General features: G+C 43.3%; 1 protein-coding gene across 4 annotated transcripts in view; it reads left to right on the forward strand.

Annotated features, from left to right (window-relative positions):
* Window positions 1–7,865: 7,865 nt before the first annotated feature.
* Window positions 7,866–24,968, forward strand: part of LOC115654735 (pre-mRNA-splicing factor ISY1 homolog) — a 29,228-nt gene continuing 12,125 nt past the window's right edge. Inside the window, exons 1-7 of one of the 4 annotated variants that reach the window (XM_030569454.1) lie at window positions 7,866–8,500; window positions 15,053–15,218; window positions 15,979–16,001; window positions 17,811–17,862; window positions 21,074–21,139; window positions 21,661–21,703; window positions 22,841–22,953. In XM_030569454.1, coding sequence (XP_030425314.1) covers window positions 15,216–15,218; window positions 15,979–16,001; window positions 17,811–17,862; window positions 21,074–21,139; window positions 21,661–21,703; window positions 22,841–22,953 — 300 coding nt within the window. In that variant the 5' untranslated portion in view covers window positions 7,866–8,500; window positions 15,053–15,215. Of the gene's footprint in view, window positions 8,501–14,577; window positions 15,219–15,978; window positions 16,002–17,810; window positions 17,863–18,722; window positions 18,873–21,073; window positions 21,140–21,660; window positions 21,704–22,840; window positions 22,954–24,968 lie in introns of those variants that run through there. The other 3 variants (XM_030569455.1, XM_030569453.1, XM_030569456.1) reach the window with 3 other exon arrangements.

Genomic DNA, 24,968 nt, shown 5'->3' on the forward strand with positions numbered 1-24,968 from the left:
ACTGTCATAACCTGGCCTTTTTCCTCTTGTGTATATGCCCTTCTGTTTTGGATGGTGCAAAAATTCTCTTCCTAATGGATACTGCATATCTGAGCTGCACATTGAGGAAAAGCCCATTTCATCTGCACCAGCAGCAGTGCAGCCATCCTCAAAAAAGGATGATCAGGTAAGAGCCACTTTTAGGAAGCCAGATACTTAAAACAAACCACAGGAACATGATTAATAAATTGTGGTATAGTTCAAAAGATGATGGCAAAAAAATGCCACTTGAAGTGGATGTCTTCTCATTCATAGCACAAAAGGACTAATCGTAGCTCACCTTGCAGAATGAAGCTTCAAAAAACAAATGGTCTGTTTCAATGAATTTAGAGCCTTTGGACAAAAATGTTCTAGGACTGAAAATGCAATAGCTTCTGTTAAAGGAATTTAAAAAGCTGCAGCTACCAATGTCTGAAGGTCAGCAGGACTTATCAGGTCTTACATGGTCCACAGATACCATCTGTATCTTATAAGGCAGGGGTCCCCAATGCAGTGCCCATGGGCGCATCTAATGCGCGTCCTGGCTGGCGGTGGAGCATCCGCCGAAATGCTGCATTTCTGGAGCATTTCAGCGGTGACGCCTCTCAATGACGCCACTTCCACTGACAAGCGGTGTCATCAAGAGGCTTCGCCCCCAATTTTATGCGTCATTTTGGTGGCGACGCCTTTCGATGACGCCGCTTGCCACTGACAAATGTCATTGAGAGGTGTCGCCGCTGAAATGCCACAGAAATTCAGAGGCATTTTGGTGGGTGCTCCACTGCCGCCATGGTCCTTCGTCTGGCACCCGCCAGACAAAAAGGTTGGGGACCACTGTTATAAGGTGTGAAATTCTGCCGCTATACGGTACTTGCCTACTGCTATGGAATTTACAAGATTGGCACATTGTAAGCTTCATTTTGATCATTGACACCTCATATTTCTTACAAGATGAGGTCAGTGAATACCGTAAGGGCCTGGCTGTGCCTATAGGCCTTGTGAGTTCCCTAGGCAACACTTGTAGATCCTGATAGCTTTGCCAAACCAATAGATATGGCTTAAGGAATTTCAAAGTTTTGCAGTCATACTTGGTGAAGCCTTAATAACGCCTCCTCAAGAAGTCACCACACTGGGCTCAAAAATCTGATAAATTCCAAGGTAGTAATGGGGGAATATTCTTATCTGCTCCCCTTGGACTGAACAGGAGTGTCTTGACTTGAAGAGAGAAGCTGCTGCTAATGATCTTTAGATCTCTCAAAGTTAGGTGTAGCTCAGCTGTTTTGGCTTTACTGACACTCCTGCTTCATTTTTTTGTGTCTGAAAACTAAAACAACTTTCTTTTTTGAAAATTATTTTACAAGAAAATCAGCACTGTGAGCAGTGTAAGAAAGAAATAGACATCTAAGAAGTTCAATTTTATTTAAGAAGGAACCAAACCAAACAAAAATCCCAGTAAGTAAACATATTTCTAGACCAAAAACTTTAGGAAGAGTGAGTCAAGGCTGGAATTACAGAAAATCTCACTGGAATTTTGTAATTCATAAAAAATATTTCCAGGTCAAGGATTTTGCAATTAAGATTCCATAAACCTAGAATTGGCTCAGTATTATTTGCCACCAAAGTGGCATAATAGCTTTAAAAGCTCTTCACATCATAGATTGTAAATTCTAATGTAATATATTCTGCACATGCATTGAGAGAGCGATGCCTCTTTTCCATATAGAAGTAATAAGGTCTTAGTTTCAGTGTATGTGGTACTTTTGCATGAGGCTCTTTCTAAACTATGTTGATTGTATCATTGTTTTGATATTTAATTCAGTAAATTCTCCTGTTTTGAATTTGTTGTCTGCTGCAGAATTTTTAGTCTGCTGCACCAGTGCCACGGAAACCAAGGAGTCTTGCAGCAAGAGACCACATGTGGTGATGACTCTACTCTTTCTCTCCCCCTTGTGCCTTCAGTGTTTTTTGGAGGACAGGAGGGAAAGCAAGTGGCTTGAACTACTTTCCCAAGCCTCGCATTCAGCTGCTTCACTGTCCCAACCTCAATATTTGCCACTGCAATCAACCATGAAGGATAAGGACAGTATTGTAACTGGACATCTCTGATAAAATGATCAGAAGTGAAATAGTCAACAATGTTGACATTTAAAATTTCTTCATTTATATTTCAGCTTTAAAACACCCCATTTAGAGGGATGAGGGAATTTCATATCCCTCTCAGATATTGTGTCAAGGTATCTGCAAACTCAGCAAGACAACTGCATTGGCTTGCACTTTGTTCATGTTTGGAAGGTTTTTCTGTCAGGAAAAAATAAAAGCCTTAGATTCTGAGGCTACAGTATTCTACAGTATAAAAGTATTCAGCATAAAAAAGGCAAAAAGTTACATTCCAAGCTATTACTAAATATTAACGTAAAGAATATTTTCCATTTTGTCTGAGAGAGCTAAAAAAAAGACTTATGTAAGTCGCAGTGTAATCTAACTATTGGTATATAGACCTCAAAATGATGCCGCTGAGAGTTAGAATTTGTAAGTTCTTTGGTCACAGAGTTCATGGGGCATATTTAACTTGTATGTGTAAGATGGTTGAGCTAGATATAGTGGGCTGGATTCTCTAGTTTACAGCAGTGGCAGCTCCTCTGCCTTATGTGCCAGCTGCCTCCTCTCATCTAGCTACAGAGCAGAAGGGAAAGGGGCATGGTGAAGTGGAGTTCTGAGGTGCTCCTGTGCAAGTCTCACTTGCTCGGGTTGGAGGATGTGAGATCAGGGAGCCATAACTAGTTTCTCAAAGGCCTCTCCTAATTGCATCTGAATCTACCCCAGTGTGGTTTCTAAGCTATATACAGAGGATGGAAGAGATGGATTGGAGTCTTCAGCATGTAGTGAAATCTGTGGACCCTATGTGAAGGGTAAGATGCAGGATGTTTTGATCCGTGGACTATAGCAGGAGGTTGGGCAGTAGGAGGGTCTGTGGGTTGGATGGTTCACAAACCATTATGTAGAGTTTAGGTGTTGGTGTGTGTGTCTGTAAATAATATGAGAAACTACAGCCTGAGTAAGATTGATTGGATGGGCTCCAGAATACAGGATCACAGTTAAATGTAAAATGCAAAGGTTAACAAAATAGTGCCTTTTACATCTTCTTTATGAGGTATAAAGACACCCTGGTTTAGGTTTAGGGGGAGGCGGAGGGAATTTTGCTCCCTCCTCGTTTGGCCTTTCAGGTCCTCGCTGGCTTTTTGCTGTATTTGGAAAATTACTTGGAGGATCAAATATGAGTTTTGCCGCTGCATCTTCCCCTACTGTGATCTCATTATTCATTTCTTCCAAAGATGTTGCCAAATTCTTCCAGCAAAGCAAAAAAGAGCAGAGAGCGAGAGAATGCTTAGACAATAGGAAAATATTTTCCCAGTTTTATAACAAACCATACCTAATAAAATGGCAATGCCACACAACTGTAGAGACTGATACAATGCTGTGTATATATAGCTTTAGGTTGTCTGGCATCCAGAGTATTCAGCATTAAAAAAGCAAAAAGGTTACATTCCAAGCTAATACCAAATATTAACATGAAGAATATTTTCCATTTTATCTGTGAGAGCTAAAAAAAAGACATAGATCACAGTGTAATTCAATCATTGGTATATTGACCTCAAAACGATGTCCCTGGGAGTTAAAATTTGAATGTTGATTTCTGATTTTAGATGATAAATGTTTTAAAATGCATGTAGCCAGACAACTCCTTTTCAATTATATATCTAAGGAGACTCCAGGGTGTAAATTACTCCAGTAATGGTCTGAAATGAATTATGTTCCATAAATTGGTTCCAGATCATCTTGTTACCAACAGCACCAGATGAAGAATTTATGCATTTTTGCTAAGTCCACTTTCACCCCATTTTAGAGCTCTGCCATCATATCTAAATGAGATTCAGATCTGAAGACTTAGTTTTGGGAGGACAATACAATGTAAATCCAACTGTTTAGCAGGAAAGCTGCTGGCAATCTATCTAAGACGTAATTTCAAACTCCAGAGATTCACAGTGTAGGTCTGAAGGGAGTTCTGAGCTAAGATATTTTTATTTTAGCTGAGAAGAATAATACTTTTGATGATATAGGTGGTGCATGTGCACTTTCAGGGCCTTCAAGAACAGTGTCTTCACCTTTATCAGGTCCTTCTTCACAATTTCACCTGATCCAGTCTATCATGGCAACATCAGCATTGATGGATGAAAGCTTATCTGTTTTGGTGCCCTTCACTCCTCAAGCTTTCTTGTCTGCAAGAGATCTTCTGTACGTCCTCCTACAGGACTCTCCATTGCTACAACTAACTCCAGTCAGGGTAACTTGGGTGTCTTAGCCTGCATGAGCAGTGCCTTTGGCACAACAGACACTGCTGACACACTTGACACCGCCAGCCCCTTCAACGTTGTCTGCACAGAGAGCACCGTCTCTCCACACCATCATGCTGGCACTGCCAGCACCAATCATCTCACTGCTATTCTAATGACCTTGACCCTTCCTTTCTTTGGATCCCCAGGTTTCTCCTTTACTCAGGCCACCTTGGACCCTGACAGAGACTGCTCCTCCCTTTTCAGAAGAAAGCTACATTTCTTCTCCAGAATCTGAAAGGAAGGAGCCCATAATTCAAAATTCTCTAGTTTGTCCAGATCAATGGTCTGAAGTAAATGGGATGAAATTCAATAAGGACAAATGCAAAGTACTCCACTTAGGAAGGAACAATCAGTTGCACACATTCAAAATGGGAAATGACTGCCTAGAAAGGAGTACTGCAGAAAGGGATCTGGGGGTCATAGTGGGCCACAAGTTAAATATGAGTTAACAGTGTAACATCATTGCAAAAAAAAGCAATAATTCTGAGATGTATTAGCAGGAATATTGTAAGCAAGACACAAGAAGTAATTCTTCTGCTCTACACCATGCTGATTAGGCCTGGAGTATTGTGCCCAGCTCTGGGTGTCACATTTCAGGATTGGGGGTATGCAAGATAAATCAGACCCCTGAAAGGAGTACAGTAGTCAGGAAAGATTGAAAGCCACTGCTTTGTATCATCTTATAGACTTCATAGCAGGGTTACGGGTCCTAAAGAACTGCATGGCAGGGGTAGTGGTCCCCTGCACCATTTAGGCATTCAAATATTTCCTTACCTGGATGATTGACTAGTTCACAGAACATCAAGCAACCAAGTCCAAAAAAGCATATATGTCATCAGGCAGTTATTGTCTGGGCTAGATGATAAATTTGGAGAAATAAGAGTTACAACGAACACAACGCATAAGCTTTATCGGGGTGGACCTTGATGCCTCACCTGCCATGGTTTTCCTTCTGATGGAAGGATTTCTGGTGATAGCCTGTCTGTCCAGAAGCCCCATGTCTAGCCCAACAACAACAGTGCATTCCTTCCTACAGCTCCTGGGTCCCAAGATCTGCACCTACATGATTCCACATGCCAGACTTCACCTTCACTGTGTGCAGGCCTGGCTTCAATTGGTGTATTGTCCTACCAGGCATTCTCTGGACTTGTGGATTTGCATACTTGCATGAGCGCTTCAGTCTCTGGATTGGTGGCTGGATTTGCGGAATACGTGCAGAGTTCCATTTTGTCCCCAGAACCTACTAGAACTCTGGTAACAGATGCATCTACCAAAGGCTAGGGGGCCTACCTCTGTCAACTTCAGACTCAAGCTCTTTGGTCACCCCAATAAGTTTTGCTCTATATAAGTGTGTAGAAGTGCGAAGCTATTCACTAGGCCTGTGAGACATTTATGTCCGTCATCAAGAACCAGGTTATACAAGTCTGCATGGACAACACTCTGCTGTTTTATCTGAACATGCAGGGGAAGTGTAAGGTTGTCTCAGCAATGCCAGGAAGCTATTGACCTGTGGAATCTATGCATAAGAAACAGTCTCCCTGAAGGCATTCCACCTTCCAGGAATAAGAAAAACAAGTGCAGATGCCCTCAGCAGGGATTTCATAGATCTGTATGAGTGGTTAATCAGCAAGGACATTCTCCTCCAGATTTTTCACCGGTGGGACTACCCAGTAATAGATTTGTTCAAAACCAATCTGAACAACAAATGCAGGAGAGTTTGTTCCATCATAGTTGCCTTTTTTCTCCCTTGATCCAGTCATCTCAGATATGCATTCGCTCCAGTTCCTCTCATTCCAAGGATAGCCAGGACAATGAAAACAGACAAATGATGATTGTTAGAGACAGCAGCTTGGTCAATGGAATATTGGTTCATTGACCTACATCAACTCTCTGCCTGGCCATGGGATAACTTTAATTCTAGTTGAGGATCTTCTGTCTTCGAACCAGGGCAATTGCATTCCAACCTCCAAACTCTCCACCTCATGAATGAGCTTTGGTTGAATACTCATGAGAGATCATGCTCCTAATATGTGCAGACCATCTTGGTATGAAGAAAAGAATCCACTAGAACCATGTACACAGAAAAGTGGAAGCAGTTTTCAACTTGGGCACAATTTCAAAACTTATTGCCCCATCATACAGGAGTTAGACATATATTGGACTTGAAATCATCTGGCCTATCAGTCCGTCTTCCATAGCTGCACAATGTTGACTAGAGGGCTTTTCCATTATCTCTCACCCTCTGCTTTCCAGATTTCTACTCAACATATATTCTCCTTTGTCTAATCCAGTACTTTCATGAAATCCTCCCCAGACTAATGGGATTTCCCCCTACCTCTATTGTCTAAAAAGATGGTGTTTCCAGTGGCAATCTCTTCCTCAAGGAGGGTTTCAGAACTTCAAGCTCTTCTGGCTGACTCTCCTTTCACAGTGTTCCATAAAGACAAGGTTTCTATTAAGCCACACTCTAAGTTTATGTCAAAGATACTGTCACCTTTTGCATTTGAACCAAACTGTCCATTTCCTGGAGTTTTCCCCAAAGCCCCATTCTTCTAAAGCTGAAAAAAAACTTCACACGTCAGACATTCACAGGACTTTGGCATTCCACCTGGACTGTACTAGGACCTTCACAGCCCCTACCAGGCTTTCTTCTTGCCTACACTGACAGCATTAAGGGTCAATCAGTGTCCACTCAGCAATTCTCACATTTGATTTCTGAGTGCATGAAGCTCTGCTACAATCTTGCTAAAGCCTCTCCTCCCCTGGGAGAAGAGGGCTCAGTCTGCTTCATCAGCCTTTCTGAGCAATATACTAATATCAGACGTGCAAAACAGCATGTAGTCACAAGGCTCTTATGATGATGCAAACTTCTGCAAATTGAGGTTACAACCTGTTCAGATGATCCAAAGTCCCTCTACCTGTCAGGGAACTGCTGATGAGTCACTTGCAGTGGGCTGTATATGTACATAATTACTCGAGAGAGAAAAAAATAGTTACTTACCTCTACAGTGTGTTCTTCAAGATGTGTTGTGCACATGTACATTCCTAACCCTCCCACATTCCGCACTGCTTCGGAGATTAGATACACAGCAGTGTGAAGGAATGGAGAAGCAGGCGGTGGGTATTTCCTGTGGGCAGCCCAGAGCCCTTTCAGTCCCCGCCGTGGAAGTCGATGCGGTCCAGCACGGTGTACTGGCTCTTGCCGGTACGCTTTACCGGACCAGCCCGGCTTACTTTCACCTCTGACTGTATGTATATGTATGTGTATGAATGTGTCACAAACAATGCAGCTGCAGTCTGCCACCAACCAGCAGTGACCCCAGCAACCAGCCCCTGTGGGCTGCTGCCTGCAGAGAGCCAGCGGGTGCCTCTGGGCTGGGTCTGCCAAGGAGTAAGTAACCAAGGCAAAAACCACAGCCAGCCAGGGAGGGAGCCGGGGGAGGGGAAGTCAGGGGTGAATGAAGGACAACTGGAATAGCCTTCATGAAATATACAAGTGTAACCCCCAAGGAGTTTATATAGATTCCTGGAGCTCTGTCTGCTGACCGCTCAGGGAGGAGGAGCCAAGGCAAACTCAGAATCCACCCAGCAACCAACAGGGAGTGAGATGCCCCTCCCAGGGGGTTGAGGAGAGGGGAGAAGCCATTTTGAAGAGGCTGGAGTCAGTGAGGGCCAGGGCTGGATTGGTTGTGTGGGGAGCTGGTGAGTCCCAGGCCTGCAAGCAGGGTTCCCCCTGAGAACTGGCCTCTAGGGACCCGACCGCAGATCCCTCAGCTGCGTTTTCCTTCCTCATGGATGATTCCCAATTGGTAGCGTTTGCTGAGAAATTTCCCCAGCCAGCCTAGTCCAGGGAAGCTGCCTGTGGAGTGTGTGATTGGAGGCTGGGCTAGGAGGTTACAGTTTGGATGTTAGGGTAGTAGTATAACCTACACCTTGAGCCCTGCACCCCTTTGTGCTGAGAGTAAATCTTGGGACCAATGCAGCCTGATTCCTGCTTGAGGGGGATCCCTGTCAGCAGACAGCAGCCCCTCTGCAGTGACTGAGGAATCCTGCTTCATCTTCGAACCTGAGGATCGTTCATGGAGATTGTGAGTGTGCTGTCTTTACTTAGTCAGGGAATTTGTTTTGGGGACCCTTTACTCCCTGAACTGTGTCCTCAAGTCAGGGAGTAAGGGTTTGAGGATTTTATAACCTACTGCTTATTATACCTGTGGAGGGATTCACCCCCTCCTCCGACTTGTGGGTCCTTTGGGCTGTACCGAACCCTGTTAGCCACACTGCTAAATCACTGCAGAGAATTTTATAGGTCATCAAGGGCCCCAGCAAAGTACACGTACCTGTTGCTAATTTTACACTTGTTACATCAAGTCACGGGTATTTTAAGTGTGGGCACCGGTGACCCTAAAAATAGTGTTTCACCCTGTTATGTTGTATTTGTTGCCTGTTTAATATAATTGTTGTGTTTGAATATATTTTTATGTGTTGTGTTATTTCTTGGAAGTCTCCAACTATCTGGCAAGTAAATGGGGATTCCTCTGTAGTTAGAATTTTCCGCCCAAGCTGCCCTGGTGACCCTGCCAGGCAGGAGTGAGGGGGGTGGAGGGACCGCCAAATAATTTCATAACAGACAAGAAAAAAGATTCACCCTGCTGAGTGGGTGGTGGGATCCAAAAGAACCCAGACCTGTCCATCAGAACATGTAAGTGGATTGCCATTAAAGGAGGTAATCAGGTGGAGAGGGGCGTTACACAGAATATTTAGAGAAAGTTTTGTCAATTTCAGCCTCTGCACGCTGCAGGCAGGACAAAACAAAAAGAGATCTGAGATTACACCTGATGTCCTAAGGACATTTCAGGTGTTTAAATCAATATATAAAGAGGGTGGATTGGAATGAAAACTACTATTTCTTTCAAAGGAGGCACAATAATTTCCCTGAATATTCAGTTTTCCCTTCCAATCCTTTTGTGGTTTTGTCTATGGGGCTATTTGCTTTCCCTGTGAATCTTTAGTTGCTTAGCAAAATTGCTTTTCCCAAAATAAACCCTAGTCATCATGATACATCTTTCCACCATGTTCTCCATGTTTTTTTGTTTGTTTATTTTAAACAGTAACATTTCAAAGAGGATCTGCAAGCAGTTTAGACATCACAACCATGATCGTCTGATGGGGAGGGAATGGAATAGATTTGAACTTGGAAATGGTTCCTGATTTTGATTGTGTTTAGGAGATCCCCTCATCCTGGGGGCAGAAAAGAACTGCCCCTGCCATGGTCACACACACCCAACAACAACTGGGAGTGAAATTAACAACGATGCCAGAAACAGCTCCTAACTCTGGGCACTGAACCTGCACAGGGAACAGCTGAGTTTAAATTGTTGTTTTGCAGGCAGCAGCAGCAGGCATCTCAGCCAGTGTCCCTATTGCAAGCTACAGCCTAGAGGAGAACCCCTGCTGGGGGTGGGGTGGGGGGGAGGAATGCAGAGCCTTGTCTGCAGCCTGGCTGGAGGAGGGGGAGGGAGGAGTCAAGAAACCAATGGGACAGTGAGTTTTCCCCTTCCACCTACTTTTATCAGCTCTGGATTTAAGCTGTGCAGCCAAATGCTTGTATTTGTTGTGTATATTAGTATTGGAGAGATCCCCTCATCCCGGGGGCAGAAAAGCACTGCCCCTGCCATGGTCAAACACACCCTCCCCCCAGCTACTGTGAGTGAAATTAACAAAGATGCCAGAAATCTAGCCCTGGGGGCTGAACCATCAGGGAACAGCTGAATTTAAACTCTTCTTATACAGGGAGCAGGCTTCTCTCTCTCTCCCTCCCTCAGTCAGTCTCCTTTTCTTACCAGTCCTCCGTACCAGCCCGTACCAGCTTACTTTCACCTCTGGATATATCTTTGCTGAATAGGGATGGACTTAAGCACGTGCTTAAGGATAAGCACATACTTTGCTGAACTGAAGCCTTAGATATAATGCTGAAAGAAAATATAACCAGTCTTGATAGATCAGCGTGTCAGTGGATTTATTACAGCATTGTGGATTGTTGCTCTTATTGTAGTGACAGCAAACATCCATCAGGTGGCACAAGTACATAAATCATGATTCAGCTGTGCAGTCTCTTCCATTCCTGCAATGCTTAGTACACTGAGGTACTGTTTTCAAAATTTGCTTCCACTGCTGCTGACTCAGGTGCTGCATTTAGCATGTTGACATGACTGGGCATGTGTTTTGGGTTATACTCACCACCGAATTCAGCAGCAGTACAGAACTGTGTACAAGTCACACTTTAGAAAGCTCTTCCAAAGAAAGCTTAAGTGTACAATAGTGTTCCTAGAGCAAAAAATGTTGTCAGTGTATAATACCAGTGTAATAAAATCAGTGTAATAATTATATTATTATTATTTATTTGTATTGTGGTAGTACCTAAGTCTCCAGTCAGGATTGGGCCCCCTTTGTGCTAGGTGATATACAAACACAAGAAGACACAATCCTTGCTTTGAAGATTGTGTTTCAAGAGTTTGAAATCTAATTGTACTCTGAAAAAACATGAGCATCTGAGAGCCAGGAAATTCATTGTTATGGTTACATTTAAAAATAAAAATGCAAATGCAATGTTACAGTACCCTGGCATACACATAGCCATCTGACTAGATGGGTATGTTGTCCTCACCACTATAGACTCTGAGTACCCCCCTATTAGCTTTGTCTTAGTTTCCTGACTCTATGGAAGGTAATTATGTGTCTAAAACAGTAGTTCTCAAAATTCATTGCACCACAATCTCATTCTGACAACAAAAATGACTACATGACCCTAGGAGGGGGGACCAAAGCCTGAGCTCGCCTGAGCCCCGGCACCCCAGGTGGAGGGGCCAAAGTCAAAGCCTGAGCCCCACTGCCCCGGCTGGGTAGGGGAGAAGCCAAAGTTGAAGCCCCAGGCAGAGGACCTGTAACCTGAGCCTCACTGCCCAGGGCTGAAGCCCTTGAGCTTCAGCTTTGGCCCCAGGCCATGGGGCTTGGGCTTGGGCCATGAGCCTCAGCAAGTCTAATGCCTACCCTGGCAACCCCTTTAAAACAGGGTCGAGACCCACCTTGGGGTCCTGACCCACAGCTTGAGAACTGCTGGTCTAAAACCAGGTATCAAAGTACAGCTAAATTATGGACCAGATCTTCACCTGGTGTAAGCTGGCATAGGTCTCCACCAATTTTAGATGAAGTCAATGGAGTTTTGCTGATTTAGGGGAGGATCTGCTGTGACATCTTGATACTGGGTTTGTCCCAGCATCTGGGAATATTAACTCCATGCACTGCAGACTTTCACCTGTGAACATCTTAAATCATGTTCAACATGGTTTACTTAGCAGGGTATATTTAGCCTAACTAGGCATTTGCCAGGCTTCAGATACCTGCATCTGCAGAGTGCTCAACTACTATGAAAAATAAAAGTTTTAAAGGTCTGTGGCAGCTCCTGGGTTTGATATTAGAGGATTTTATTAGGAAGGAAGAATGGCTGTTTTATAGGTCATGGATATAGTAGGTGCGGTATACTGGTGCTGTCACAATCTTTCAGGTTGAGGGACAAACACTTTATTACAAAAAGGGAAAGGGATTGCACTCAATATCTGGGAGCAGGTTCTGTGTCTGCTCTGCTCCCTTTGCACCTTCAGGCAGAAAGGGAGCAGAAATCACACACAAGTCCCCTGCTTGGGATTTCCCCCATATCCCTGTGCAGTCACCTGTGGCAAAAAACCATCATAGGCAGCTGTCCCACTGCCCTCTCTGCAGCCAGTAGTGCAGCGGCATGTTGAGGGTAGACCAGAGGTGAAAGTAAGCCGGTATGGTCCGGTATAGTGTACCATACTGCACCGGTGTCCGCAGCTGGGATTAAAAGGGCTTTAGGCTCCCCACCGCTGCGGGATCCCTGAGCCCTTTAAATCCCAGTTGGAGCTGCGGTGGGGATTTAAAGGGCCCGGAGCTCCGCGGCGGCTGGAGCCCTGGGAGCTCCCAGCCACCTTTGCAGCTGGGAGCCCTGGGTTGATTTAAAGGCCTGGGGTTCCCAGCCGCAGCTGGTGCTCCAGGGCCTTTAAATCTTGAGAGGCCCCGCCTCTTCCACTTGAGGCCACACCCTTTCTGGATGAGGCCACGCCTCCTCAGGACTCTGGCAGTACCAGTAAGTCCTGTAAATTACTTTCACCTGTGGAGTAAACAGGGGATTGGCTGGAGCAGCCCACAAATTACTTGTTCTAACCTGGCCTGGGGAAGAGAATCAAGGAGCCAGAACTGACTGTTGGTTCTTTTAGCTTCTTTCATTTATTCCCTTCTCCTGGGGTGCCCTATGACACCAATATTGGAAAAGGAAAAGAGCCAACATCTGCTAAATGCTCCTCTGGACAAACTCCTGTTTTGCTTTTTGGGGCTATGTGGCAGGTGAGATTCCCATTTCCTCCTGGTAACCATAGAGCTAACTACAACATTTACATTTCCTGATCTGCCCCTGCAGTTTTTTAATGATTTCTTATTCATATTAAAGGTATGTTTTCTTAATACTGTCAGCCTTGAGCACACAGGTTGGACACTACTGAAGTATGCTATTAATACTCAGTATAACTAGGTTAAAAAAAGAATTAGATAAGTTCATGGGGGATAGGTCCATCAATAGCTGTTAGCCAAGATGGTCAAGTATGCAACCCCCACACCGGATGTTCCTAGGCCTCTGACTGCCAGATGCTGGGAGTGGATCACAGGGGATGGATCACTTGATTTGTATTATTTATTCCTTCTGAAGCATCTTAGTATTGGCCACTGTCAGAAGACAGGATACCAGGATAGATGGACAATTGGTCTGATCCAATATAGCTGTTCTTATGGCTCCATATTAATTTCTTACTGATTTACATTTGCTCAGTTTGCAAGTATTAAGCTATTTTGGGTTGTTGGTTTTTTTTTACTGCTGTCCCTGCAAACTCACTTTGAGCTCTGACTGTCAAACCAGATTATTTCCATTCATCATGCTCACACTGACAATAAATTTAAATAGATCTGTATAGGTGTCACTGGGCATAATCCTCATGTACAGTGTCAGATGTCACCGGTGTGGTGCTTTGCTGTATCCAATGTTGATAACAATCAGCTGCATGCATGTGTTTTCTCTGTATGCTGTCCCAGCTCTGCATAGACAGCTGACATGGCAGATTTCGAGTGAACTGCCCGATGATCATAGATTCCAATAAGGTACGAAAGCACCTAGCCAGGTTTATAGCCAAACAAAGTACAGTCTCTAGCTCCCCGGATCAGATGCCTACAGTTCTGCTAGTACATATGTGTTCCCTGACAATGGACCAGCTCAGTCAGTGGCGGGATTTACCACTTCCCCCTAGGCCAGACAAAGACATCCACTCAGGGATGCATTCTTGTACACAGATACAAACAAGTTACATGTCACTCCTGATGCACTGAGGTACAACCTCTCTACGCGTTCAGAATGCTGTCTCCCTCCTGGTACATATTGGTTCGAACGAACAACTCTATCCATCATATTATTCTTTTGACCCTGTCTCTGAGATGGGTCAGCATGTTCCTTATCTGTGTGGAATGTACTGGCACATTTATATCTCTAGTGTCCAGTACCTTTTAGGTATGTGTGTTTTTCAACATCAGCCCTCGCCTTGCCTGACTATGAGCAGGATCTGCCTCTTACTCACAGCTTAACTTTGTTTTATGTTAACAAAGTCTTGACCATTACTTTAGTTCAGGACCGAGGCCTCATACCAGGCCTCTGATACAATGGTTTTATGTTTCAGGGCCTCATCTTACTATACCTGGTTGGGGCCTCTGGGCACCACTGTAATAGTAAATTAATGTGGTTGCATAATAACAATATTGGTTTTATAGGTGAGGGCATAATTTGGCCTATAGACAAGTATTACTGGAGAAGATTTGCAAGATGAATAGAACTCTATTTGACCACCAGAGTTCATGGGGCTGGCAATTAAAGAGTTTGTTTACATGCAAATAAAGGGCAAGTGCTATGGAATCAGCCAGATTCAATGACCACAGAAACCCACAATACTAGTTTCATAGTAATTTTAAAAAATAGAACACCTATTAGTATTTATTAGATTATGAGGAACTGTTCTGGTGCAAAGGATTTTGCACTCCTCTACTATTGAGAAGGCTGGATAATAAAAAAGTTAATGTGCGCAGACAGGCCGATAAAGAATATTTTTAATTGCCTGTGCCTAGTGGAGGATTTAAACCTAGATCCTCAATAGGCACCTAAATCCCTCTGAGGGCCTGGGCCTTAGTGCTGGTGAAAGGTGGCAGGTGGCTGCACTGCATCCTGAAGCCATCTGGCCCTAAAACAGATGCAGCACAAGACCTCCCCTGGCGAGGGTAAGGCTGAAGCTTAACCCACCGTAGCTTCAGCAGAGTTACTGCGCCTGCGCCTTCAAGCGGTCCGCAACGCAGGAGAGCGCTTCATTGCGCATGCTCCCCTGAGAACCACACACTACACTTGCGCGAAGACATCTTGCGCAAGCGCCAAAGTATGAGCACGGCGCGCAGAGCCGGAAGTGTCGATCTAGCGAACGACTGGGGCTAAGCTAGAGGGGAAGTTCCGTTTCCTATTTGGTTCACTTTACGCTCCGTAGCCAACTTCCTGCTTCTGCCGCCTCCTCAATCTTCTTCCAGGGCATTGGCGGCTTGCGCTGACCTCTGATCTGCCCCGCCGAGGCGTCACTTCCTATTGTCTGCGCGTGGGAAGCGGCCGGAGAAGAAGGTGCCACTTGCGGGCCCCGTGAGGCAGCGGGGATCATGGTGAGTGACGGGTTGCGTCAGCGCCGCGGGCCCGGCAGCCAGCTCCGCCTACGGTCTTGCTGGGACGCCCCCCAGCACCCTAGGGATCCCCACGTTCCCTCTCCACACGGGCCGCCCCGCCCGGCTCTCCGCGGCCCTCTCCACCAGGCAGGCCTTGGCCTTCTCTAGAGACGACTCCTCCCCGCTTCCCCGGTTGTGTTGTGCCGGTCCCCGCGCGCCCACGTTCCTCTCGGCTGTGTCTGGACTCTAGGCATGGGCCCAGACCCTTGTGCTCGGGGCTGTACAAACGTTCTTTCCCGGCAGCATGGAGTTCATATAGGCTGTATGCCCTCTCACGGTCCCACTGTGTGCATTGCCTGCCCTTTGCCAACCGCTCCCAGGACACGTGTGGGCTTCCCAGAAAATCCAGTTTGTTCACTCTCTCCTTCAAGCAGTGTCACATTATTTCCCTGGGCTCCTTTGCCTGTCTGTCTGGCCATCTGTTCTCTGGTCTTACATTTAGATTATAACATCTTTTGGAGAGGGACTGTGTTTTCTGAGTTTGTACAATGAGGCCCTGGTACATCCTAGGTGCAACAATAATATACATAAGAGTTAAGGCCTGGGCTGGGGGAGGTGTTAGTTTGAGATTTTGAACAACGTTGGGCATTTTGTTCCTATTTTCATTATTTGCAAGTGTTTACTAGTTCTAGTCATTTTTGTGGCAGACTGAATTTTGAAGTATTAGTTAGTTGTTAATCAATTTCTCTCTTTTCTTTAGGCTCGAAATGCAGAAAAGGCTATGTAAGTACAGCTCTGAACTTGGTGATGTTGATTGTCGTTCAAAGTGTCTGTCACAGTGCACTTCCTATTGGTATTCGTTGCTTATCATCTTGGTAACTGAACACTTAGATGTGTTATTTAGCTAATAAATTCTGTCAGCATGTACAGCACTTCTAGCTCCTGCTTACAGTCTAAATTAATTACTTGTTTTTATTTCAAAGTAATAGTATATATATGCAAATGACTCCTTCATATATGTATTTTGTTGCACGAACAGGACTGATGATCTGCTCCATGCTTGAAAGGCAGTAGTATTCCATCTATACTGACTTAAATTCAAGGAGCCCTGGTTAATACACGGTCATATTACATGTTAAACATATCTGTAAAGTATAATTTGTGAAGGCATTCAAAGTATCAGAACTTCTATAATGCTTTCCCTTCTGCTTAATCAATTGTGTATTATGGCAATTGTTACTAAAGTTAGATGTCAGATGCAGGTGTGGTAGTGCTTTTAGTGGTCCTTACTGGAACAGCTATGTTGTCGTTTTGGCTGGGCAGAGATTAATATTGAGCATTCAGGAGGTGAGCCCTTGGTTTGAAGTATTTGCTTGCATTATCATGGCACCTGTGTCTCTTATCTGTCAAGTTGTCTTCAGCATTGTAAAAGTGAATTAATTACAGAATCGCAAACCCCCATTAGAGATGTGTGCTAATTTAGGTGCTACTATATTATGAATCAATGTAGTATGTCAACCTAAGACTAGAAACTTTAATATATTGGATGATCAGCATTCCATAGTGCATACAACAGAGATGTTGTGCAAAGTACTTTGTCCTGTGAGAGTTTCATAGCTCCTTGCAAAGCAAGAAAAGCATTTTGTTCTTGGGTTTTTAATTTACCGGAAACTAACGTAGAAGTAGCCTGACATTACACTGCCATGCAACGAAGGCTTGGTTCAATCCCTCACTCCCATAATGGGAGGACTGCAGCATTATTATGCCCTGTACCCTTAGGAGCTATCTCAATCAACCATGTCCTCTTTAGCTCACTAGAGGAGCACCAGTCTGGAGTAATTTGCAGTCCTCTTGGCTAGAGTCAGGGGTGCTGTAACTTTGGTTATGGGGGACAATGGAGGGATGGGTTTTTGAAGAATCCCTTGGCAGTGGTGGTAGGAGAGATACTTGAAGAAATTTTTTGACATACACCTCTACCTCGATGTAACACTGTCCTTGGGAGCCAAAAAATCTTCCCACGTTATAGGTGAAACCGTGTTATATTGAACTTTCTTCGATCCACCGGAGTGTGCAGCCCCACCCCTCTGGAGCACTGCTTTACTGCGTTATATCCAAATTCATGTTATGTCGGATGGCATTATATCGAGGCAGCGGTATACCTATTTTTAAAATAAACAAGCTATGTGTATTAATCAACCACAGAATGTAAGTGGACTCTACCTGAGCTGTTGAGAAATATTATTGAAATGTTTCTTTAAAATTAACACACTTGATATCCTTGTCTCCCTGCCCCCCTTTCTCCCCCCCCCCCGCCCCCCCCCCCCCAGCAGGCTGTTGGTACTTCTAATACTAAGCTGCACAAAATTCATGTCTGGGTGACTGCACTGGTAACCAGTGTTGACTACTTTAACTGGTGGCTTCTTCAGTGTTGGAATGTTCTTAATGGAAACAGTAGCTATCATTTTTCTTTTTTGAAAGCCTATATATAATATAGGTGTATCCATGCAAAACTTAACCAGTTAAGTTCTTTGAAAACCTTGCTGTTAGAATGAAGAGGTTTAAAAGTAATCTAATTTCCTTTCTTCCTTTCAGGACAGCCTTGGCGAGATTTCGCCAAGCTCAGCTTGAGGAAGGAAAAGTTAAGGTAGGCTGGAGAAAAATAGGTCTTCTATGTTGTTTTTAAATGAATCAACAAGAAATTACTCCTCACCTGTTGGCTTATAATGCAAAGCCACATGCAGTGCTGCTTCAACAACTGCGAGCAGAGGGAATGTGCCACATGTAATTGCTGCACAAGGGCTAGGTGTTGAGCACCAGGAAAGGGGCTTAATTGAGAGTAGCTCTGGAAAGCAGTATGCCAACAAAACCCACAAGTAACAGTTGTTGCTGGGGAAGGGCTGAAAAAACTGTGCTAGAGAGACATACAGTGGACCATGCTTAAATAGTCCATAGGGCCAAGCCAAGTTGGCATTTCACAGTATAAGCAATATGCCTTGATACTGGAAGAATAACAAGCAGATACAAGCAAGGTAACTCAGAAGGCAATTCTAAGAATATAAATGTAGTGATAAGAGATTTCCTTCTGCTTACTGTCTGTACATTCATTGTCATTGGTTTTGATAATGGGCTTTGTTTGGCTTCTTTCCCAACTAGCTCAGGAGAGCTAGAAAACCCCTTTTATAATCTTTTCATTTCCCTAGTATTGTACTACCAAAGTAGCGAGCACTAAGCATTCCACTTCCAGGGCTATTCCGAACTCGGGGCTTGCACATGACACCGCATGCTGTGCCATTATTCAGCCACATGGTGTCTCCTATCATATCTATGCTTAAATTTAACCATGCATGCTAGGAGAAACTTTTAACCCTCAAATCAAGTTAGATTGGCACATGACTTGAAAAATAGTTGATGCCAGTGCCTTTATATTGTGTAAAACCACTGGTCAGAAGGTTGGATTCTGAAATTTAAAAAAGAACCTATAATCTTAGGCCCTGATTCTTAACTGACTCCACAGGTGATGCCATGCATTGACTCCAGTGGAGCTCTGTGTGGGTGCAGGAGTCCACGCTCTTCAGGTGAATTGCAGGATCAGGTCAATGGAAGGATTTGAATCAATTTTTATTTCTCAAAATGAGGAAAAGCTTCTTGTTTGGAGTAAGTTTTTCAGAAGGACACACACAACCTACTCCTAAAGGGCTTTGTTCTGAGTTATAATTTTGCACCTTTTCCCCATGAGCAGACACATTTATATACTCCTAGGGGGACAATATAGAGCAATGGCTCTCAAACCGTGAGTTGTGACCCCATTTTAATGAGCTCGCCAGGGCTGGCTTAGACTTGCTGGGGCCCAGGGTCAAAGCTCAAGCCTGAGGGCTTCAGCCCTGGGTGTCAGGGCTAAGGTTACAGGCGCCTGGGACTGAAGCCCTTGGGCTTCAGCTTTGGCCCTCTGGCCTGGGGCAGTAGGGCTTTGGGTTTGCCCCCCTGCCTCCGGGGTGGAGGGGCTTGGGTGGGCTCAGGCTTCGGTCCCCCCTCCAGGAATCCTGTAGTAATTTTTGTTGTCAGAAGAGGGTTGCGGTGCAATGAAGTTTGAGACCCCCGATGTAGAGTAATGCAGTTGGAAACAATGGCTACTGCAGCTAAAACTTCGAACAGGTGGCTTTTCAGGAGTTTCCCAGAGGAAGGGATGATGTGTGTTTGGGAGGCTGTTCCAAACATAAGGGGAGACCATAAATTATGTGAAAGTAAGGCCAGGACGGAGTGTAAGAAGTGGGAGTAAGAGGAGCTGAAGGGGCAAATATGTAAGTAGGGAGGCTTAAAGGTGAGGAATACACCGAATGTATATATGGAATAACAGAAGTTAATGGAAGGATGCAAACAAAGGTGGTGAAGTGGCTAGTGGCAGGAAAGGAAAATGATTTTTATAGCAGCTTTTTGAATGAACTGGAAGGGTTAGAGGCCATGGCGTTGGAAGCTGTAGTTGTTAATGCAGAGAACTAGAGCGTGGAATATTAGCAGCAGCAGTAGAAAGGAAGGGATAAACTCTATAGATGTACAGAGAAGCAATGGAATCTACCAGTGGACTAGATGTGGGCAAAGGAGTCAAAAGTGATACTATGCTTGAGCCATGCTGACTTTACCACTGCTGGTGATGAAGAATGGAGAGAACAGGCTTTGGAGAATGAAGGGGAAAGGTTTTGAATGGAAGATGACAGGCTCTATTTTGTACATGCTGGGCTTGAATTGGTGGCTGCGTTCAGTGGTTAAATAGAATTCCTTTCATCAGAGCTGTTATATGAAATCTTTAAAAATGGGATGGGAACAGAGGCAACTCAGGTAAGGAGGCATGAGTGGCTGATTTGCCTGGGACTAATCCAGGAACAAGTAGGCCATGTTACACTCAGAACATGAAATACCAGTTGCTTTGGGAACATGTCAAGCTTCAGTATTAGGTGGTTTGAAGCTTTATCCTCACCTAAAGTCATCCCGGTTAATGTTGCTGATCAGTTAGGGAACATGCTCATTTAAAGTTGTGTAATGCTCCCTTCTTGCAGGAAGAGCAGCCTGTTGCAGCTAGCTGGTGGGGGCTTGGAACCAGGGTGGACTGGAAGCCCCCCATCAGCTCCCTGCTCCCCTAAGTTGTCTATGCAGCAGCTGCCTGCAGTTCAGCTATCACTCCCCTCACTGCCATGTGCTGCTCCTGCTCTCTGCCTTGGAATTGCTCCCTGAGACTCTTGCTTGCTGTGCCGGGGGGAGGGAAGGAAGAGTGGGGCTAATGTCAGGGTGTCCTCCTCTCCCCACTCCTGCACCCTGCTTATCCCATCTTCCATAGAGCAGGAGGGACACACTAGGGAGCTTGCAGCAGCTCCCATCTCAGCAAGCTGATCTAATTAACAAGGCAGTGTACTTAAAGGGGAAATGTGCATTTCTCCCTCCATTCCTGCTGCCTTGTAGAGTGAGAGTTAACCCTTAAGGGCTCAGCCAATTGCTAGAGATCATCATTTAGCAGTAAGGGAGATATCCAACCCTCTGACTCCTCCACTTCAGCCAAGCTTCACAATCATCATCACTGGTTTCAGAGTAGCAGCCATGTTAGTCTGTATCCGCAAAAAGAGCAGGAGTACTTGTGACACCTTAGAGTCATCACTGTGTACCAGTATAAAATTGTTTGTTTAAAACTTATACTTACATATAGTCTTTGGTGAAAAAAAATTCCCTGGAACCTAACCCCTTCATTTACATTAATTCTTATGGGGAAATTGGATCGCTTAACATCGTTTTGCTTAAAGTCGCATTTTCCAGGAACATAACTACAACGTTAAGTAAGGAGTTACTGTACATGTCTTTCTCCCAAACAGGAAAGAAGACCTTTTCTTGCATCAGAATGTAATGAGTTGCCTAAAGCTGAGAAATGGAGACGTCAGGTATGCATCACATATATAGGCAGTGAACATCAGGCTTTTCTAATTCTGTAGAGGATGACCAGATAAATAATCAAATTTTGGAAATGTGCATAATTTTAACAAAATATTTATACAATTAAAATTAGTGAAGTAATATTTCTTTGCTGCTAGAATTGTTCTTCTTAGCTTGTATGTAAACAGTTAAATTAAGAATTGACTGAGCTCTGAGCCAAAATAGTGTGTGTCATATTTTAACCATAATGACCAGAAAGTAAAGGATAGACTGCAGGTTATTGTTAGCACAAAGGTGCAAATGCCTGAACAAAAAGGAGTCATGGATGATGCATTTCCCAGTATGGATACTTCTTCATTCATTATAAATAGTGTTTGTTCCCAAATTAAACTTTTATTAACATCTTACCGATATTTGTTCTCTATATGAGTTCTCTTAAGCATGTAGGATGGTTTAACAGTTGAAACTACACTGAGTTCTGACTCATCAAGAAAAACTAATTTCCGCATAATTGTTTTTATTTAAATAGATAATTGGAGAAATTTCCAAGAAAGTGGCACAGATTCAGAATGGTGAGCATCTTTTAATTGCAATTGACTTGTATGAAACTTTGGTTCCAGTGTCGGTTAACTCACTGCTGCAATTTACCTGGGTATAAAATCATATTGGCTGCTGTTTTTAAATTGTGGATCGGTCTCAAAATAGCACTGCTGGACAGTGGTCCTGGTAACTATTTTAATGTTCAATATCTGATACTAGAGCTAGAAGGAACTCCACCTCTTCAGTGGGGCATAGCAATTGTTTCTAGCAATAATAGTTTGATGTTAAAACTGCATCATTCTGTTTGCCCTCTTATCTCCTTCCCTCACATCAATTCTGGCCTGCTTTTGGTGGATGCTTTTAAGGCTATCTATGGCTAGACCTAATTTTTAAAGTGTTGTGGTGTTTTGCTTAACTCTTACACTTTTTTCAATATTTGTTGGTAAATATTTACCTTTAAAAATTCACAAATTAAAAATCTTTATTGCCACTGGGATTATCTGCACTAGGAAACCTGAGAGGCCATGTCAGCTGCTGTTATGAACAGTCCTTGTTTCTGCTTTCATGAGGTGCTACAACAGCCCAATTAAATAAGGGAGAAAAATCCAATATTTTATCCTAACTGTGCTATTGAAGTTTATCTTAAGGTTTCATTAATTTAGTTTTGTGATACTATTGACACTTAGGTGTCAGTGTTCAACTACAAATATTGAAGAAAATTAAGTTAAATGACACCTGGGCATTATACACTTCATGACATGCCAGGACTAAAAATGGGTAGGCCAGTACTTTTAGGAATAATGTATTCTAAGTACTGGTCATGGACCAGTGAGCAGTCACTTTTCATCCCCATTTAAGATTTTGCTTCCTGGCAAAGTGGATAAAAATGAGTTTTTGATGAGGAAAAAAATATAGGCGGGTCAGTACCTGGTCCAAGGAGGGACAGAGTGTCTTTCTCTCCGAGCAGGGGCAGCGTGCTCAAGTTAAGTCTTTTGAGCCCGCAAACTGCTCATTATGAGGCAAGACCTCTGGTTAAAGCAAGAAAAGTGCTGGGCATCCAGCAAGAGTTTGGGGAGCATTCCCCATAGGGAAACAGAGAGAAATGAGTCTTTCCAAAGTGGTTAATATACACTCTCTGTAAGAACTTATTGATTTATTTTATCTTGAAGCTGGTTTAGGTGAATTCAGAATTCGAGACTTGAATGATGAAATTAACAAACTCCTAAGAGAGAAGGGGCACTGGGAGGTCCGGATAAAGGAGCTGGGAGGTCCTGATTATGCAGTAAGTTTAAAACAACTGTGTGGGCAAACAACCTCTCTGCAATTAACTATGAATGGCTAGCAAAGTGAAAGCCCATCAACCCAAGACTAGAAACTTTAATCTACTGAATATTGGATGACCGGCGTTTCATAGTGCGTTCAACAGAGATGTATTAAACAAGCTTGGTTATTTTTTTCATAGTGGCTAGTATTTCAATGATCAGCAAATCTTGTTCAACCTCTAAACGTGTTGAATGGCATGTTAGATCAGATAGTGATGTCTTATCTTTCTCTCCCTCTCCTGGTTCCGAAAATGACTATTTGATGACTTTCTTTCAGACTTAGGGTCTTGTTAAGATAAGGCTATTAGTGCTTTTTGTTCCGAATCTGAAGAGACACACAAACACTACCTGCCACTTTCTGTGGCTCCACTGTCCCGTATTACATGCCAGTGTGTAAAGGTGTTTAGCAGAGTGTAAATGCTCTCACTGATCATGAAATAATGAAATACTTTGACTTTTGATGTTCAGGTCTCTGACACAAAACATCTCATGATGAAAAATTGAAATGTAATTTGTAGCACTGTCAATTAATCACAGTTAACTCATGCGATTTTAATCGCAATTAATTGCAGTTTAGTTGCATTGTTTAAAAATAGAATACCAGTTGAAATGTATTAAATATTTTGATGTTTTTCTACATTTTTAAATATATTGATTTCAATTACAAGACAGTATACGAAGTTGACGCTGTTCATTTTATATTAGTATTTTTATTACAAATATTTGCACTGTAAAAATGATAAAAGAAATAGTATTTTTCAGTTCACCTCATACAAGTACTGTAGTGCATTCTCTTTATTGTGAAAGTGCAGCTTACAAATGTAGGGATTTTTTTGTTACATAACTGAACTCAAAAACAAACAATGTAAAACTTCAGTGCCTACAAGGCCACTCAGTCCTACTTCTTGTTCAGCCAGTCGCTAAGAGACCACAAGTTTTTTTTACATATACAGGTGATAATGCTGCCCACTTCTTATTTACAATGTCACCAGAAAGTGAGAACAGGCATTCATTTACATGGCACTTTTGTAGCTGGCATTGCAAGGTATTTACATGCCAAATATGCTAAATATTCATATGCCCCTTCATGCTTCGGCCACCATTCAAGAGGACATGCTTCTATGCTGCTGATGCTCGTTTTTAAAAAAATGTGCTAATTAAATTAGTCACTGAAGTCCTTGGGGGGGAATTATGTCTCCTGCTCTGTTTTACCTGAATTGTGCCATATATTTCATGTTATAGCAGTCTCAGTGATGATCCAGCACGTTTCTCATTTTAAGAACACTTTCACAGCAGATTTGACAAAACACAAAGAAGATACCAATGTGAGATTTCTAAAGATTGCTACAGCACTCAAACCAGGGTTTAGGAATCTGAAATGCCTTCCAAAATCTGAGCAGGTCAAGATGTGGAACATACTTCCAAAAATCTTAAAAGACCAACACACTGATGCAGAAACTACAGAACCTGAACCACCAAAAAGAAAATCAACTTTCTGCAGGTGGTATCTGACTGAAATGATGAAAATGAAGATAGGTCAGTCTGCCCTGCTTTGGTTCATTATCGAGCAGAACCGTCATCAGCATGGATGCATGTCCTCTAGAATGGTGGTTGAAACATAAAGGGACATATGAATCTTTAGCGCATCTGTCACTAAATATCTTGCAACATCGGCTACAACAGTGCCATAAAAATACCTGTTCTCACTTTCAGGTGACACCATAAACAAGAAGCAGGCAGCATTATCTCCTGCAAATGTAAACAAACTTGTTTGTCTGAGCAATTGGCTGAACAAGAAATAGGACTGAGTGGACTTATAGGCTCTAAAGTTTTACATTGATTTTTTTTATTCAGTTTTTTTTGTTCATAATTCTATGTTTGTAGTTCAGCTTTCACGATAAAGAGATTGTATTGCAGTACTTGTATTAGGTGAATTAAAAATACTATTTATTTTGTTTTTTACAGTGCAAATATT

Source organism: Gopherus evgoodei, chromosome 7 (assembly GCF_007399415.2).
Source record: "Gopherus evgoodei ecotype Sinaloan lineage chromosome 7, rGopEvg1_v1.p, whole genome shotgun sequence".
Taxonomy (NCBI): Eukaryota; Metazoa; Chordata; order Testudines; family Testudinidae; genus Gopherus; species Gopherus evgoodei.